The 19,776-nt window shown below is 46.6% G+C and overlaps 1 protein-coding gene across 37 annotated transcripts in view; it reads left to right on the forward strand.

Moving 5' to 3' along the window:
• LOC127637984 (uncharacterized) overlaps positions 1-19,776 on the forward strand; it is a 135,197-nt gene that overhangs the window by 49,259 nt on the left and 66,162 nt on the right. For 31 of the 37 annotated variants that reach the window (XM_052119342.1, XM_052119304.1, XM_052119306.1 and 28 more), the window contains exons 2-8: positions 3,218-3,245; positions 3,485-3,538; positions 12,696-12,770; positions 12,968-13,042; positions 13,239-13,313; positions 13,526-13,585; positions 13,783-13,854. In XM_052119342.1, coding sequence (XP_051975302.1) covers positions 3,218-3,245; positions 3,485-3,538; positions 12,696-12,770; positions 12,968-13,042; positions 13,239-13,313; positions 13,526-13,585; positions 13,783-13,854 — 439 coding nt within the window. The remainder of the gene's footprint in view (positions 1-3,217; positions 3,246-3,484; positions 3,539-12,695; positions 12,771-12,967; positions 13,043-13,238; positions 13,314-13,525; positions 13,586-13,782; positions 13,855-19,776) is intronic. The other 6 variants (XM_052119314.1, XM_052119318.1, XM_052119322.1 and 3 more) reach the window with 6 other exon arrangements.

A 19,776-nucleotide genomic window follows, 5' to 3' on the forward strand; every position in this document is an offset into this window, starting at 1 on the left:
GTAACGCCAGAGCAGCTAAGACTTCTCAGACTTTGTCGAGTCTGTACCCTTCAGACTTATGTCCACCGCATTTGCTAGTGGCGTAAAGTCAGGGCAGCAATTCTTCACTTGGAAGCCGTGACCGGGTGACGGTCACCTCTTGGTAGACTATGTCACTTTGGGTGAGGGACATTACTGCCCGGGCCTACAAGCCGCGCGGTCAAGCTTCGCTAGTAGGTTTTAGGGCGAACTCGACCAGAGGGCTCTCCTCCCCTAAAGCCTTGGCTAAAGGTCTCCCTCTGCAGCAAGTTTGTGATGCGTCAGGTTGGTCCTCTCCGCACACATTCATTAGACTTTTATAGTTTGGATGTTCTTGCCACTCCGGGCTCTTATGCCCTTGAGTCGACATCTCAAGCTCATGTCTGAACAAGTTTGTGATGCGGCAGGCTGGTCCTCTCCGCACACATTCATCAAATTTTATGGTTTAGATGTTTATGCTACTCTGGGCTCTTACGCCCTTGAGTCAACATCTCAAGCTCAGGTCTGAAACCTCTCGCGTTCTTTTGAGCACACTTCACAACCGTAGGGGTCCAGACAGCCCCAGTGCGGCGGCTTGGGTATTGCGTTCCCAAAGTGCTTAGCAAAGCGCAGCATCAAGTGAAGCTTTTTGTAAAGGGAATATCTCGGGTTACGTATGTAATAATACATAATTGCATCTGGTAATGAAGAGCATGGTTTTACCTGTGATCACCATCATTTTACTAATACCATAGTTAAACTCCATAATATACAAGAACTGATGTCAATTTTCATAAGGGCAACAAAAGAGAATTTAACAACAGCTTTAAAGCTTGGACCCACATGAATTAAGGGAGAAGCTTAATTAATATCATATCATTATTGTTATTATATTAGTTTTTTCCTCCTCTTTGAATATGTTGAGCATCCACATGCCCACTTCCCTTAACGGGGCAAGAGCTGCCTCTCCGACTTTCATGAAGACAAGAGGGTACAGGGACAGGCCGAAGGGGAGAACCTTGTTCTGACACGCCTGGCCATCAAAAGCAAACCGCAGAAAGCTTCTGTGTCGAGGTAGAACCGCAACGGGGCCCTGGCTGCGCATGCTCCATGTCTGGTCGCCATGACAACGGCGGTCATGGAGGTCCGTTTATGTGACCCAAGGAGTAAGGAAATTGCTCTCTTTTTGACAATGTGGGTACCACAACCTGTTCGGTGTGTGGCAAACAAAAGAGAAAAGGAAACAAAGGATTTACCTCCCGGCCCTCCAGTGGGGTATGAAATTGTCTGGATACCAGCTCCTTAGCGGACAGGGCGTCAGCTTCCTGCGGGGGGCTCTACGCTGGGCTTGAGAACTGGGCTTGAGTTGAGGTGGAGCCGCCTGGGCTTTTGCCCCCACAGGGGGGTGCCCTCGGCAAGTTGACGGGGAGCGGGATCTTGAGCTGCACTGGAGCAAGATGTGCTGGATTGCCTTCATCAACTTCTTTACCACCGAGAACTGCTGGGCGAAGTCCTTAATGGTGTTGCCGAAAAGTCAAATCTGAGAGATGGCCACGTTGAGAATGCAGTCTTTATCGGCATCCCTCATCTCAACCAGATTCAGCCACAGGGGGTGCTCCTGGACCACCAAGGAGGACATCGCCTGCCCGAGTGACCTTATCGCGACTGCCTTATCCACCTGAGGGACCTCCGTGTACCCGTGGACCGCCCCACCTTTAAGGGTAGTGAGAGCAGACGAACCCGGAAGTCTGTTTCGGGCAGCAAAAGTTGCCCATCTCCGGGAAGACAGGGACCGGGGGCATGGCCGTGGGGGGCATGGCCGTGAGTGGCCCCCCGAACCCAGGAACCAATCATCAAGCCTTGAGCTCTCAGGGGAGGGTGGAGGGTTCCAGTTCAACCCGATGCTCGCTGCGGCCTGGGCAAGCATGCGGTCAGCTGATCGGAGCTGACCTCAGACTGGGTGGGCAGATCCGAAGGTGGCAGCGCAGTCGAGTCATCGCCGTCCGACATCGACTGTGCACTCTCCGATGCAGCGATCAAAGACTCGTCCTGCTCGTAGGCACAAAAAGAGATGTCATGCTGGCCTTGAGGCGGGATGGTCTTATTTCGGTACAGGAGCAAACGAGCATGCCGGAGAACAGGAGGTCTGCGTGGAATTACCCGGTGAGACCGCGCCCATTGAACTCCCCAAATCGCCTCCAGTGCCAGCCGGGCTGACCTCATATCCATGGGTAGAAGGCGCAGTGCGGGGGGCGGCTAGAGTGGCTTTCCCCCGGAAGAAGGAAAGCTGTGACCGCAGCGTTGCCATGGTCATATTCTCGCAATGAGAACAATCAGAAATGCTGCCTCAGTCGTGGCTGTTGAAAGCGGAGAGATAATGACCGATTAACGATATGTGGCTTTATAATAGATTTGTGAGTGCACAGGACACGTTTTGATGCACTCTATGAGCGAGAGATTTCATAGAGCAGCGTATTTGTGAAAGCGCGTATTCAGTTTTGTGTGAGAACTAAGAAAATCTGCATGTGAGTGGAGTGACTTTTGCAAACGGTACATGGATGCGCTTCCGCATGATATGCATTCGTTTATGACATTTAATACTCTTATAATGCCATAAAACCATGGTCTATTAAGATGGACTATGATCCATTAAGCTATTAATTTTAATTTATCTTGACAATAGCTTTTTAATATATTTATGAAGGCTATCATTTGATTTTACTTGGTGAATTTATCATCACCGGTTTCTATCTTTGTTTCCCAGTTCCTAGTCTTGCCTTGTTCCTGTGCTTACCCTGTATTTGTATTTGATTTATTTTCTGTTAAATTAAGCTGTATCTACTGTAGATCCTGCTCTCGTGACATTCTTCAAACATTACACAGGATTACCAACCACAGTCGTGTGTGGTAGACACAAACTGTACATTAGCAGATTTTAAAGTGACTTTTTTTCTAGTACTGTATGCTTTGTTTTATAGAGTTTTTATAGAAGGACAAGCCGTTTTTCAAAATAGAGGCCGTGTGCTGTCATATGTGCTGTAATTGTCTGTCATTTAATGGCTTTATGCCATGTAAATATTCAAATAGAGGTAGCAGTGGTGAATGCCCGCACGCTGTTAAATAGCGATATTCAGTAAAAACCTGAATGTCTGAAGTCTTAAGAACAGTTAAAGAATATAACTCATTGTCTCAAATAATTTTTCATCTATCTCTTCCTCAGGGGTTGAAGGCACAGGATTCTAGTACAAGTGAGTACTGTCTTTTCAAATCACATCTCGAGTATCAAACATCAGCTGTAAGAATTGTTATATACTGTAAGATATAACAGTTTTTAATAGGAAGCATGTTTACAATTTTAAGTTATTGTCATATTTTCTATTAATAGTTCTTGGAATACATACATTTCATGTATGCAACAACGAAAAAATCTTCTTAGCATGTCAAGAAATACTGCTTAATGCATTTGTGTGTTTCTCTATTATTATAGCTGAAAATATCTCAGAATCCACTGTCATTACAATCACTTATTCAACTCCTACAAGTGAGTCTTTTATTTTCTTGCTTTCACTTTTTTGTACAGTGTAGTTACTTTTTGTTATTTTTCACTCAGATAATAATTCACTTTCAACATAAACATAAAAGGCTTTGAAAACCCTCATTAGATCTTTGAGAGAAGTCAGGAGCATGTAAAATCTGCCACCCCCCACAAAGAGTGGATTTTACCTTAAGGAAAGCCTGTCGACATGACATGTCCACTGGGTTGGAGCGGGGGCCCCCTGTAAGGTCAGTCAGCGGGTTGGTGACATCAGAATAGCTAGGCACAAACCTCCGGTAGTAGCCAGCCAGACCCAGAAACTGCCTTACTTCCTTTTTGGCCTTGGACATCGGGCAGGCCCCTAACATTGCACCTGCCAGATACCTAACTTCCACCTTCGCAGCGCTCTCAGGACTGCCCTCAGATTTTGCATATGGCTTGGTCAGTGAGGATTTCCTTTGGAATCCCCACTCGTAAAATAATTTTGAAGAGTGCATTACAACATTGCGAAGATGTTGCGTAGAGGCACTGCTTCTGGATATCATGTTGCATAGTCCACCAGAACTAATACAAAGTGATGACCGCATGCAATCCGCTCTAATGGCCCGATGATGTCTATGCCAATTCTCTCGAATTGGAGACTCTAGTGGAACCAGCACACACACACACACACACACACACACAAAAAGGCTTTTCATTTTCCTCAGACAATCAAATAAATGGTCAGTGAGCTGGCCCATTGAACAGCTTCATGAGTGCAACAAGTGACCCAATCCCTCCAATGTCCTTCAAGAAATACTCCACAAAACAAATTCCAACCAATAGGGGGCATAAACACAAAGAACTTGCAGATTCATCCACAACACTGTACCAAAGGAGTGCTGCTACACAAAACAAATTCCAGCCGCTAGGTGGAACCAGCACAAATAGAAACAAAAAAGGCACTCAATTTCCTCGGATGATCAAGTGGTGAGAACCACAAGATAACGTACTCCATTGACTTTATGAAGGACATTGAATACTGGAACATGCAAATACTTTATAGTATCTTAGTATCTATTTTTAATTTGGCTGGGAACATCAGTGCAAAAGTGACCTTCCATTGATTTAACAGTTTCTTGCATTCCTTGAATCTATCACGGTTCTCTCCTGTCGAATTTGCAAAGTCTGGGAACAAGAAAATGCTGTGGTTCTTCTAAGAAAGCCTTCCTTTACTCCTCGCCTCGCGTAACACAAGATTTTTATCGGATGATCTCAGAAATTTGGTCAGAATTTATCTGGCCTGTCTCCTTCCACGGATCTCCGCGCCGGAACCCTGTGAGCTCGCTCGATTTCCAGCTTATAACCTGTTATGTTGAGCAGACTCGGAAAGAGCCCGTCCAGGAATTTCACCATATCCCAGATGTGCTCCAAATCTGCCTTGGTCGCTTGCAGATTAGCAGCTAATTCCCTCTCCGATGACTCCAGATAATCCCCCGCACTTGTAATCATCTCATTGAATTTCATCTCCATGGCCGTCATCGATCGACGTATTGCATCAAGATCCTCCAAGTCAGTAACAACCTCCGTCAGCATTACCGGTTGTAGTGACTTTCTCAAGGAGGACAGGAACACAGGGGGTCTGGCACAAGGTAAGTCTTTTTAATTGTTTTTTTATAATGTGCACACACACACACGTAAGTACAGAAACGCTGAGTGGCTGTACGTCCGTCTCTCTCTGCTCTGTGGCTGCTGGCTCTTTATCCGCTCTCCTCGCTCTACTGAAATTAGAGACAGGTGTTAGACATAATTTAGCTCAGGTGTGAGCGCCCTTACCGCTTTTCTCTCCCGGACGGGCGCTTGACCACGCCCCCGCTGCCACATACCCCCACCGCCCGACTCAGGCCGGGGCGTCATCCGGCCTGCCTACCACTCCCCCCCCCATTTCTGGAGAGGAAGTCAGCGGCAGCCATCTGCACCCCCGGTCTGTGGACCACCTTGAACTTAAAAGGCTGGAGGGCCAGATACCAACGGGTGATCCGGGCATTAGCATCTTTCATGCGGTGGAGCCACTGCAGTGGGGCATGATCCGAGCAGAGGGTGAAGGCCCGCCCCAGCAGGTAGTATCGGAGGGTGAGGACCGCCCACTTGATGGCCAGACACTCCTTCTCTATGGTGCTGTACTTAGTCTCCCTTAAGGAGAGCTTCCGGCTAATGTACAGCACCGGGCGCTCCTCTCCCTCCACCACCTGCGAGAGTACGGCCCCCAGCCCTCTGTCTGAAGCGTCCGTCTGCAATACAAAGGGGAGAGAGAAGTCAGGTGCATGCAAAAGCGGCCCCCCACAAAGTGCAGCTTTAACCTGCGTAAACGCCTGTTGGCACTGCTCTGACCACTGGACCGGATCTGGAGCCCCCTTTTTAGTGAGGTCAGTCAGCGGGCTGGTGACTGACCTCACTAATTGGGTACAAATCTTCTGTAATAGCCAGCCAGCCCCAGGAACTGCCTCACCCCCTTTTTGGTCTTAGGTCTAGGGCAAGTCGCAATCGCCGCGGTCTTATCAATTTGGGGACGCACCTGGCCATGACCCAAGTGGAACCCCAGATACCGCACCTCCACACGCCCAACCGCGCACTTCTTGGGGTTTGCGGTGAGCCCCGCCCGCCGCAGCGATCTCAGGACGGCCCTCAGATGTTGCATGTGCCGCTGCCAATCATTGCTGTAAATGATAATATCATCTAAATAGGCAGCGGCGTACGCGGTGTGCGGTCTGAGGATCCGATCCATGAGTCGCTGAAACGTGGCTGGTGCCCCAAACAAACCGAAAGGAAGCGTCACAAATTGGTGTAATCCAAACGGCGTAGTGAAGGCTGTTTTCTCACGGGACATTGGTGTCAAGGGGATCTGCCAATAACCCTTCGTTAAATCCAAGGTCGAATAAAATCGAGCAGTACCTAACCGATCGAGCAGTTCATCAACACGGGGCATTGGGTACGCGTCAAATTTAGACACCGCGTTGACTTTTCTGTAATCCACACAGAATCGAACAGACCCATCACTCTTGGGAACAAGAACAACCGGGCTGGACCAATCACTGTGGGATTCCTCTATTACGCCCATATCAAGCATCGCATCTAATTCTTCCCGTACTATTTTCTTTTTATGTTCGGGTAAGCGATAGAGGCGGCAACGCACCACCGCGCACGGCTCGGTCTCGATGTGGTGCTGTATGATGTTTGTGCGGCCCGGTAGAGGGAAAACACGTCCGCAAATTCTTTTTGTAATTCAGAAACCTCTGTGAGCTGCCGCGGTGAGAGTTGGTCTCCACAAGGAACCGGAGTGTTGAGATTGTAGTTTTTGTTTATCTCCGGTCCGAGCTCCGCCCTCTCGGAACTACCGTGGCCAGCGTCACAGAGGCCGCCTCCTCCCTCCATAATTTCAGGAGGTTGAGGTGATAAATTTGGCGCGCGCCCCTCTATCGGTACGTCTAACCTCATAATCGAGATCCCCCACTCGTCGTGTGACCTCAAAGGGTCCTTGCCACTTGGCGAGTAATTTAGAGCTCGATGTTGGGAGTAATACGAGTACCTTATCTCCCGGTGCAAATTCCCGTAGCCGAGCACCCCTGTCATACAGCCGGCGTTGGCGTTCTTGAGCTTGGAGCAAATTCTCCTGTGTTAGTTGCCCCAGTGTGTGGAGTTTTGCTCTAAGATCGAGAACGAACTGAATTTCATTTTTACTGTTAGAAGGTCCCTCCTCCCACGCTTCGCGGATGATGTCAAGGACACCGCGGGGGCGTCGCCCGTACAGCAGCTCAAACGGGGAGAACCCGGTGGAGGCTTGCGGGACCTCTCGTACTGCAAACAACAGGGGGTCTAGCCACTTGTCCCAATTCCTAGCGTCATCGTGTACGAATTTACGAATCATGTTCTTGAGCATTTTATTAAATCGTTCCACTAGGCCATCTGTCTGAGGATGGTAAACGCTAGTGCGAATCGATTTGATGCCCAAGAGCTCGTAAAGTTCGCGAAGTGTTCGTGACATAAAAGTCGTGCCTTGATCGGTGAGGATTTCTTTCGGAATCTCCACCCGGGAGATTATCTTGAAGAGTGCCCCTGCAACATTACGTGCGGAGATGTTGCTCAGAGGCACTGCTTCCGGATATCGCGTCGCGTAATCCACTAGGACTAACACGAAGCGATGTCCGCGTGCTGACCGTTCTAATGGCCCGACGAGGTCCATCCCAATTCTTTCGAAGGGGACCTCGATTAACGGTAGAGGGCGCAATGGCGCTTTTGGGGTGGCCGGTGGGTTTACCAGCTGACATTCACGGCACGCCGCACACCACCTGCGGACGTCACCGCCAATGCCCGGCCAATAGAAACGGGCTATTAGACGGAGAAGTGTTTTCCGTTCCCCTAGGTGACCGGCCATGGGATTATAGTGAGCCGCCTGGAAAACCATTTCCCGGCGGCTCCGTGGAATCAATAATTGCGTTACTTCCTCCTTTGTTTGGGCGTCCTGCGTCACCCTGTATAAGCGATCTTTAATAAGCGAAAAATACGGATATGAAACGGCGACACCCGGCCGGAGTTGTTGACCATCGATTACTCTCACTTGGTCAAAAGCGTGCTTAAGGGTTTCATCTCGCGACTGCTCCAAGGGAAGTCCCCTCCGGGAATTCCCGGAGAGGAGGAGCGACAACCTCGCCCCTTCCCACGTCATTCGAGCAGCCGAGGACGGCCCCGGCTCCGCCTCCCCCGCCAAAGCATCGCACATCACACATCCCTTTACTTCCATGCAGGACCCATCCGCACAAACCCCCTCCAATAATTTTCTAAAATTCGGCCAATCAGTACCCAAGATTAGCGGATGGGTGAGGCGGGAACTAACCGCTGCCTCCACACTATGTCTTTCTCCCCGGAATTTGATCGCCAGAGTCACCACGGGATACTTGTGAATATCCCCATGCACACACCTCACCCCCACCAGTTTAGCTGAGCCCAGAGCCCCGGGTTGAACCAAGCGTTGGTGGATGGTGGTCTGGTTACAGCCGGTATCCAACAAAGCTTGGTATGTACCCCCCTGGATTCTTACCGGAATCCGGTACGCTCCAGCCCAATCGGGGGCAGCCTGCTGAACATCGGAGACCCGCACCACTGCCCCTATTTCCATCAGCGGACACTGATCCCGGAAGTGGTCCGGGTCTCCGCACCTCCAGCAGACCGGCCCAGGCGCTGCGGCCGCACCCGTGCTGGCGGGTGCCCCCACCTGAGGAGGAGAGCGGCTGAAGGACGGGGAGGGGCTAGGCGGGTGTTCCCAAGGCCGGGAAGCTGGTCTCACAAACGCTCCTCGCCGGCGGGGGGCAGGAACGGACCCTGGGGAGAGAGCAGAGCGAGAGGGAAGAGGGGAGGGAAAAAAAACAGGGGAAGACACAGGGGAAGGGGAGACAGAGAGAGAGGGCTCATCCGCCCTGGGAATCGCCGCCATGTGGTCCTCCGCGAGTCGGACGGCTTCCTCCAGCAACGCCGGGCGGTGGCACTGGACCCACTCCGCCGTCTTCCGGGGCAAACGCTGGACAAACTGCTCCAGCACCACCTGATCGACTAGCTCCTCGACGTCGCGGTCCCGCGCGAGCAGCCACCTCCGACAGGCATCACGGAGCCGCTGGGTGAACGCAAACGGGCGGTCGGATTTATCGAGCTTCAAGGCCCGGAAGAGCTGGCGACTTTCTTCGGGACTCCGACCAACCCGTTGCAAGATGGCTCTCCTCAGATCAGGATAAGCCAGGAGGCTTGTTGCCAGCAGCTGTTGCGCCGCGAGCTGTGCTTCCCCGGACAACAGAGGGACTAGACGGGCTGCCCATTGGTCTTGGGGCCACCCCCAAATTTCCGCCGATCGTTCGAACAGATCGATGAATGCCTCTGGATCATCTGCCGGCCCCATCTTCTGTAACGCGGGTGGGGGCAATGTGGCGCGGGTGTCCGGGGTCGCGGCTGCGGCTGGAGCGGCCTCCTGGCTGAGGAGGCTCCGGATGGCGTGCCGGTCCTCTGCTTGAGCCCGCATGATCTCGAAGAACCGACGATCCTGGTCTTGCCGGAGCTCAAGCAGGGATTGTTGGTGGCTCTGATGGAGTGTAGCGAGGGACTGGAGGACTTCCGTCAGCTGGGAGGACTCTATGGGGCGACTCTGTTCCATCATCAATTTCTCCCGGGTTTCGGCACCAGTGTAGTGACTTTCTCAAGGAGGACAGGAACACAGGGGGTCTGGCACAAGGTAAGTCTTTTTAATTGTTTTTTTATAATGTGCACACACACACACATGTAAGTACAGAAACGCTGAGTGGCTGTACGTCCGTCTCTCTCTGCTCTGTGGCTGCTGGCTCTTTATCCGCTCTCCTCGCTCTACTGAAATTAGAGACAGGTGTTAGACATAATTTAGCTCAGGTGTGAGCGCCCTTACCGCTTTTCTCTCCCGGACGGGCGCTTGACCACGCCCCCGCTGCCACACCGGTGCTTTCAGCAATTCTCGCCGAATTTCTTGCACCTCTCTGTTCAAATCGACTCCCTGGCTCAAGGCCTCAGAGGGGGCCTCAGCTTGAGCACGTAAGTGTCTTTTAATGTCTACAGAGCCTGAGGATGTTGAATTCTTTTACATATTGTCTTCCTTGAGCAGTTATGGATCAGGGAGTATCAAATCTCACCGATTTATGACACAAAAAGTATCAAAACTAGTAAAGTGCGCAGAGCTCATTGTTCTCACTTCCAAACCTTGCATGGCATCACATGACTCCCCGTTGAATGACTTTGTTGAGGTGTTGATAGTTCAGGAGTTGCTGTGCTGCTAGCTGCTAGCTGCGCCTCCCCCAAGAGTTAGGGCAATAAGCGGACCCCCACTGGTCGGGAGGCCACTTCCATACCTCGGCTGTCTTCTCGAACAGGTCGAGGAAGGCCTTCGGATTATCTTTTGGACACATTTTCATCTGAGTCACGGGTGGGGTAGGCTCCTGGAAGGTTGCCGTGCCAGCCCCCTGACTGGCGATCAGGCTCCAGAACACCTGCCGGTCCTCTGCTTGTGCCTGGAGCTGGACTTGAAAACACTGTTCCTGCTCCAGGCGTAACTCCATCAGGGCCCAGTGTTGGTTTTCCTGGATGCTGGCAAGGAACTTGACAACTTCGCCCAGCGGTGAAGACTCCACTACGGTGTAATCCTCGAAAGCCAGGTTTTCGGCACAACTGTGATATGTTCAACTTCGTGGGCAATGAAGGAGTCAGGAGGCAGCGAACTCTCAGCATGAGTCTTTTATTTTCTTGCTGTTACACTTTTGTATACAGCATAGTTACTTTTTGATATTTTTTCACGCAGGCAATAATTCACTTTCAACATAAACATAAAAGGCTTCGAAAACACTCAATAGATCTTTGAACACACTGAAGAACACACCACTGCTGTCTTGCTTTGCGTTTTCTCTCCCACACTGATGCTTTGAAGTGCCTTATCTCCCTCCACAATCACTATAATGAGAGAAAGGTTTTAGAGTAATCACAACCCAGGTGATGAGCCTTACTGCTCTCCCTCTCCCGCAGACAGACACATGACCACACACCCCCCATGCTGCACACTACAATAAGTAAATTATATCTTGCTCATTTTATCTCATTTGAGCCGCCAGAGACAGTCGAGCTGAAAGCCCTCTCCTTAAAGACAGCCCTCCTGATTGCGCTCACCTCCATCAAGAGGATGGGGTACCTGCAAGTGTTCTCTGTCAGCCTGGAGTTCAGTCTGGCAGATTCTCAAGTGATCCTGATACCCCGCCTGGGCTTTGTGCCCAAGGTTTCCATGACCCCCTTCAAGAATCAGGTGGTGAACCTGCAAGCGCTACCCCGGGAGGAGGCAGTCCCAGCCCTGTCGTTGCTGTGTCCAGTGCGTGCTTTGCGCACCTACTTGGATCACACGCAGAGCCTTAGACGCTCTGAGCAGCTCTTTGTCTGCAATGGTGGACAGCGGAAAGGGAATGCTGTCTCTAAACAGAGGCTTGCCCACTGGATCGTGGACACCATTGCCCCCTTGCGGGTTCGAGCACACTCTACAAGTCCGTGTTCTTTCAGATATGAACAGGTAGAGTTCGGTAATACGGAACAGCTGGCCAGGTGTATCGCTTGTGTATAGCACCTTTCCCCTCCCCTGAGGCGAAAACGTGTGCTTTTACCCCCAGTCGAAGGACCCTAGATGTCCCTCCTCCCTAGCCCTATGGTTCGTGAACTCGGCGGAGGAGTTCGCAGCCAGCCCCACTAAGGTGTCTCATATGCCCTGTACTGCAATAGGTGCTCCACAGGTGCAGATTACTCTGGTAACCCTGTGACGTATATTCTGCACTACGGTCTCCTTGTCTGCGGACCCGTGTCTCCCTTTGGCAGAGCTCTCTCTGTCTCCGGTCACTGTGTAACTGAGTTAACCTCCCCTTTTGGACTGGATGTGGTCTCCATGGGGTTTATATGAATCTAATACTCTGTGGAGAGAAAACATAGAGAAAAGGAAGCAGCTGTCGCGGCCTGCTCCCATGCTAGTTATGTCGCTGTGGGCCACTCATATCCCAGGCAGCCTCAACCTGGTCCAGCTGATTTCGATTCAGCAAAGCACAGGTATACCTGTTAGCTTCCCAGGAATCCTCCTACTGCCCGCTCTGGTATTCACTGACGGGAGCCTCCCTCGGGACAGACGCACTGGCACAGAGCTGGCCCCGGGGGCTGCACAAATACGCATTCCCCCAGTGAGCCTGCTTGCACATACCCTGTGCAAAGTCAGGGAGGACGAGGAAAAAGTCAAAATCATTGCCCCATACTGTCCCACCCAGACTTGGTTCTCGGACCTCATGCTCCTCGCGGCAGCACCGCCCTGGAAAGACCTTCTTTCTCAGGGATGGGGCACAATATGGCACCCACGCCCATACCTCTGGAACCTCTACGTCTGGCCCTTGGATGGAAAGTGTAATATCTAAGTGGCCTACCACAAGCAGTCATGGACATGATCACTCAAGCCAGAGAGAAAACATAGAGAGAAAAGGCAGCAGCTCACGGCATTGTTCTAATTATTGTTAAACTGAATTTCATTGAATGCTTAACAAAATCTTGTAAGCATGTCGGCAGATACTGCCTAATGAATGTGTGTGATTGTATATCATTATAGCTCAAAATGTCTCAGAATCCACTGTAACTACAATCAGTTCTTCAACTGAGTCTCACACATCAAATACTCCAACAAGTGAGTATTGTTATTGATGTACAATTGTGTAAACACCTAAATAATTCAATTATTTTTTTATTTTATTCAGTTTTTTGTAAATGTGGTTCATTGTTCTAATTATTGTTAAACAGAATTTCATTGAATGCTAAACAAAATCTTGAAAGAATGTCGGCAGATACTGCCTAATGCATGTGTGTGATTGTATATCATTACAGCTCAAAATGTCTCAGAATCCACTGTAACTACTATCAGTTCTTCAACTGAGTCTCAAACATCATCAACTCCTACAAGTGAGTATTGTTATTGATGGACAATTGTGTAAACACTTAAATAAGTCAATTATATCTGTATTTTATTTAGATTATTTTAAATGTGGTACATTGTTCTAATAATTTTAAACAGAATTTCATTGAATGCTAAACAAAATCTTGTAATCATGTCGGCAGATACTGCCTAATGCATGTGTGTGATTGTATATCATTATAGCTCAAAATGTCTCAGAATCCACTGTAACTACTATCAGTTCTTCAACTGAGTCTCAAACATCATCAACTCCTACAAGTGAGTATTGTTATTGATGGACAATTGTGTAAACACCTAGATAAGTCAATTATATCTGTATTTTTTTTAGATTATTTTAAATGTGTTTCATTGTTCTAATAAATGTTAAACAGAATTTCATTGAATGCTAAACAAAATCTTGTAAACATGTCGGCAGATACTGCCTAATGCATGTGTGTGATTGTATATCATTATTGCTCAAAATTTCTCAGAATTCACTGTCATTACATCCACTTCTTCAACTGAGTCACAAACATCATCAACTCCTACAAGTGAGTATTATTGTTCATAGACAATTGTGTAAACACCTCAATAAGTAAATTATATCTGTATTTTATTCAGTTTATTGTAAATGTGGTTCATTGTTCTAATTATTGTTAAACAGAATTTTGTTGAATGCTAAACAAAATCTTGTAAGCATGTCGGCAGATACTGCCTAATGCATGTGTTTGATTGAATATCATTATAGCTCAAAATGTCTCAGAATCCACTGTCATTACAACCATTTCTTCAACTGAGTCTCAAACATCAACTCCTACAAGTGAGTACTGTTATTCACGGACAATTGTCTAAACAGCTCAATAAGTAAATTATATCTGTATTTTATTTAGATTATTGTAAATGTGGTTATTGTTCTAATAATTGTTAAGCAGAATTTCTTCGAATGCTAAACAAAATCTTGTAATCATGTCGACAGATACTGCCTAACACAGCCATGCCCCACCTCCCCACCCCCCTGATCCCTTTCTTCCCAGAGGTACACGACGAGCTGATGAGGAACCCGATCCCTCAGCTTGTCCGGGGCCCAGAGTTATGCCACGATTCCTCAGGTGTATAAGGCGCATGCGCCGCACTTGTTCTTTCAAAATGCCAGCACCTGGCAGAGTTGTCTGACACTCGGGCAGACGATGTCCACTCTTGTGGTCCAGGAATGCCAAATATGGCTGAATCTGTTTGAGATGAGGGACACAAACAAGGCACACTTCTTGAACGCGGCCATCTCCCAGGTCGGTCTTTTCGGCGAAACCGTTGTGGACTTCGCCCAGCAGTTCTCGGCGGTGAAGAAACAGACAGAAGCGTTACAGCACATTTTGCCCCAGTGTGGAACAAGAGTGCGTACCCCGTCTGCTTGCCGAAGGCACCCCCTGCGCCGCCGAAAGCCCAGGCGGCTCCGCCCCACAGCCGGTGCCCATGGCTCCTGTTATCATGGCCACCGAGCACTTACAGACAGGGCCCCGCGAACGTGGTTTGCCTGCCTTTGTGTGTCCGGCTGCACCACATATACCACACCCCCGGCCAGCAGGTAGTGACGTGTATTGAGGACGGCCCACATGGCCCTTCTCTTCAGTTGCTGACCTGCCCTATGCCGGGTGCGCGGAGCAAGGTAAGTGCTTCTGGAAATGCCGTTTCCTGTTCCCCCTGCCACGAGGCCCCACCCCCAGGTTTGTCAGATGTGATTGTCCCCTTAATGCCCCTTTCCAACCCATCGCATTAGCTGTCCAGGACTGTCCGACTCCTCTTTGTGATTCAGTTCACCAGTCGCCCGCCCCGGTTCAGCGGCGTCTATTTCACTTTGGTGAAAACGCAGCCATCCTGCGTGCGGAGATCGCGTTCCTTCTACGGAAGGACACGATAGAACCTGTCCCTCCAGCCGAGATGAAGAAAGGGTTCCACGGCCCTTACCTCATCATAACAAAGAAAGGCAGTGGCTTGCGGGCTGTCATGGACCTCCGAGTTCTGAACTGGTCCTTGCACAGACTCCCATTCAAGATGCTAACATAGAAGCGCACTTTGGCGTAAGTCCGGCATCAAGATTGGTTTGCGCCAGTAGATTCTAGCGCATTCTCGAGAGTTGCTCTGTGCACAAAGGTACCTGGTGCCCAGACACCTCAGCCATTTAGGGCTTTGGGACAACTGGGAAAAGAGGCTCTCCCCAGTTCTGAGCATCTCTTTTCTCGGCGTGGATTTAGACTCAGTCTCAATGTTGGCGCGCCTCACGAGCGAGCACGTGCAGTTGGTGCTAAACTGCCTGAAGTCATTCAGGCGGAGAACAGCTGTTCCACTGAAACATTTTCAGAGGCTCCTGTGTCAAACGGCATCCTCGGCTTTGGTCACAACAGTCTCAAACATCAACTCCTACAAGTGAGTATTGTTATTGATGGACAATTGTGTAAACACCTCAATAAGTAATTTATATCTGTATTTTATTCAGTTTATTTTAAATGTGTTTCGATGTTCTAATACATTTTAAATAGAATTTAATTGAAAGCTAAATAAAATCAAGAAAGCATGTCGGCAGATACTGCCTAATGCAAGTGTGTGATTGTATATCATTATTGTTCAAAATGTCTCAGAATTCACTGTCATTACAATCACTTCTTCAACTGAGTCTCAAACATCAACTTCTCCTACGAGTATTGTTATTGAAGGACAATTGTGTAAACACCTAAATAAGTCAATTATATCTGTATTTTATTTAGATTATTGTAAATTTATTTATTTTTTATTTATTTATAAACATATCTTTATTACGAGGATTAACCCCTTGAGATGAAGCATCTCGTTTTCGAGGGGGTCCTCCAGTACATCAAAGCAAAAAAAGAACCAAAACAGCAGAGCAAATATCACGGTCAAAAACCGCACAACAAAACACAACAACACACACACACCAGCTCACAATGCTCAACCCCACCCTACCCAACACGATCCCTATAGATAACATGATAGAGAAACAACCACATGACTAGCATTGCACAAGGTCAAGGACTAAGAGTAATACAAAAGAAAAAAAAAGAAAAAATAAATTGAGGATAAAAATAACAATAATAATAAATAAATGAATAAAAATGAAGACATAAAAATTAGAATTAATAAACACATGACCATTGAAGCCCATGGTCAAACAAACAAAACTAGAAACAATGACAAATATTCCGAAGATTTTCCTCGAGAGCCCTTCGAAACGCTGTAAGTGAAGTTAAAGAACGGATAAAAGAGGAAGATTGTTCCAATCATATGGAGCCTTAAAACAAAATGCATACTTGCCTACTTGTTTTTTAACTCTAGGAACAACAAAAAAATCTGATCATTGTATCGCAGGCTGTATAGCGAATTATAAAGCACCAAGTGTTGCTTGAGATAAACTGGATAATTCAAGTAAAAACTTTTAAAAATAAACTGTAACCAGTGAGACTGTCTCCTGGCCGAAGGGGCCAACCAGGACAACTGTCTGTATAACACACAGTGGTGTGTCCTGAAGGGACAACGGAGAACAAAACGGCAAAGACTGTTGTAGACCACATCAATGGAATGCAAACAAGAAGCAGGAGAGTTCTGATAAATAATGTCGGCATAGTCCAAAATAGGCAGAAGCAGCTGTAAGACTATTCTTTTCCTGACCGGAAAATTAAAACATTTAACAGATTGATAAAGTATTTTAAGACGAGAGTTAAGTTTGTTTGTCAATGCTTGTACATGAGTTTTGAAAGATAAATCAGTTTCCAACCAAACACCAAGATATTTAAAGGTCTCAGTTGACTCTAAAGGAGAGGAATCAAGAAAACAAAGATTAAGGTTGTTTTCACCTATATCCAAGGTTTTTCTATGGAATAATAAAGAGTAGGACTTTGATTTATTAAGAAGAAGTTTATTTGCCAATAGCCACTGCTGTATAGAATTAAAGTCATACTGTAAAGCGAGGTTTATCCCGGAGATAGTGGGTTTACTACAGTAAATGACTGTATCATCGGCATAAAGATGAATATTACAGTCTGTACAACATAAGGGCATGTCATTAACAAAAATAGAAAATAATAATGGTCCCAAAGAAGAACCTTGAGGGATGCCTTTTACTATACCTGTATACTCTGACTGACAACCCCTGTAGGACACCCCCTGACGACGATGATGAAAATAGCTATTAAACCAGAGTAAAGATGATCTCGCGAGACCAATAGCATGCAATTTATCTAATAGAATATAGTGATCAACTAAATCAAAGGCTTTGGAGAGATCTAAGAAAATGGCACCGGTACACAGATTGTCATCAAAACTAGAAAATATATCATTAGAGAGTTTTAAGAGAGCAGTGGTAGTGGAAAAGTGTTTTCTGAAACCTGATTGGCATTGAGTAAGTAAATTATTACCAGATAAATAACCAGATAATTGATTAAAAATTATTTTCTCAAAAACTTTAACCACACTATTAATTATTGATATTGGCCTATAATTGTTCAGAATTTGTGAGTCTCCACCTTTGTGCAAAGGAATAACTTTAGTACATTTCCAAGCAAGAGGCGCTTCACATGTATCAAATGACATATTAAAAAGCACAGCCAATGGTGGTGCTAGTACATGCGAGGCAAGTTTAATAAACTTACCCTCAAGACCATCAGGGCCAGGACTACTGCTATTGGAAAGCTTATTAATAGCCTGTTGAACTTCCATTGATCTAACAAGTCTAAATTTGAAAGAACTTCCGCAGGGTTGGCTGTTAAGACACGGGTCTGCGAGAAAAACAGGAGGTTGGACAAGCGGTATTTGAGAAAAAAGCAAACTAAAGGCATTAGAAATCACAGCTGGATCATTAGTTATTTCATTATTAATTATCATATTATTTGAAGTATTATTGGACTTACCAACTAGAGTGTTAACTCGCATCCAGAATTGCTTTGGGTTACTTAGTTCATTTGACAGGCTATCTCGATAATAACAGGCTTTAGCGTTTCTTGTTTGAGTTGTACATAAATTTCAGTAATCGTTTGTATTTCTCCCAGTCTTCAGGCAGTTGTGTATGTTTATGTTTAACCCAGGCCCTATCCCTCTTTTTAAAAAGATTAATAAGATCACCATTAACCCAGGGCAGATGATGGCCTTTAACCTTAATGGATTTCCATGGAGCATGTCTGTCAATAACTAGCCCAACTTCAGTATAAAAAAATCCCATGCAGCTTCAACATCAGGAATTAAGTAGAACCTATCCCAATTTATCCTCCGAAGGTCATTAACAAATAAATTATTATTAAATAATTTAGTTTCCGTACCTTGATATATTTAGGAGGAAGATGAGGAGTAGCAATTTTCCAGATACAATGGATAATGGAATGATCGCTAAAGCAGTCTGAGAGAACTCCAGAAGTCATTATTCTGTTTGGATGAGAAACAAGAATCCAGTCAATGAGAGATTTAGAGTTAGAGCAGACTCTAGTGGGCTCAGTGATGATTTGAGTCAAATTAGCACCATTAACCATATTACGTTCTTTGAATGTAGAAGAATCATTCCAATTTAAATTAAAATCCCCCAGCAGAATAATTTCTCTCGAGTCTCCCAGTAATGATACCGTAGCTAAAATGTTCTTAACAGACTCTAGTTTAGGAGCTGTAGGAGGTCGATAAATATTGCCTATTATCAAATGTTTATTTGCATGAAGAGTTATCTTAACAAAGATACCTTCGAAAAGCTCAGGTTTCACCTCAGGAATAATTAGCTGTGAACTCAGATTAGATGAAATATAAGTAACAACTCCACCTCCCCTGGAACCTCTGTCAGCCCTATACATTACATAATTTTCAAGGTGAATAATAGCGTCAGTAGTACTATTAGTAAGCCATGTTTCAGACAAAGTAATTATATTGGGATTATTATAGGACAGCCAAGCTCTAAGCTGATCAATTTTAGGGAGTAAACTACGGATATTAAGATGGATAGCATGGAGACCTTTACCCATAAAATATATATTTGTAATCAATGAAAATAAAGCTAACTAACCTCGTGAGGTAAAAATCGTGAAAGTGAAGAAGAGGTGAACATGAGAGCCAACAACATATACACACACACTCAATCATACCTACATTTAAAAAAAAAAAAACAAAAACAAAAAAAAAAAAAAAATAATACAAAAATCCACACACAAAAGCAAGATAACAAATTAAACTAAACTGTCTTCATTCACTCCCCTGATAATAGAACCACTGAGTTACTTTCCGCAACGTAATTAAGTGCTTCAAGATTTATAATAAATCCCTTAAAGTGAATAGGTAAAATAAATTAATAAGCAAAAAGAAAACACACTTAATACATTTTTATTTGCTTTATACCAGAGACCCAGTGGTAAATGTGTTTCATTGTTTTAATAATTGTTAAACAGAATTCCTTTGAATGCTAAATAAAATCTTGTAATCATGTCGGCAGATACTGCATACCATGGTGTGGGGTGAAACACCCCCCACCCCCTGGTACCTTTCTTCCCAGAGGTGCACAATGAATAAGGCGCATGTGCCACACCTTTGCCTTCAAAGTGCCTCCTGACACTCCCTTCCAGGGCCTGTACGTCGTCTCTGGCGGCCAAAGCCTACAGCTCCGCTGGACAGGCCGCATCTGCCCTGCATGCCATGGCCTTCCTGTAAGTCCACAATGCCAAGGCACTGAAAGAACTGCACGAGTGAAGTTCTGACCCTGATGTGT

The sequence above is a fragment of the Xyrauchen texanus genome, chromosome 46, assembly GCF_025860055.1.
Source record: "Xyrauchen texanus isolate HMW12.3.18 chromosome 46, RBS_HiC_50CHRs, whole genome shotgun sequence".
NCBI classification, from domain to species: domain Eukaryota; kingdom Metazoa; phylum Chordata; class Actinopteri; order Cypriniformes; family Catostomidae; genus Xyrauchen; species Xyrauchen texanus.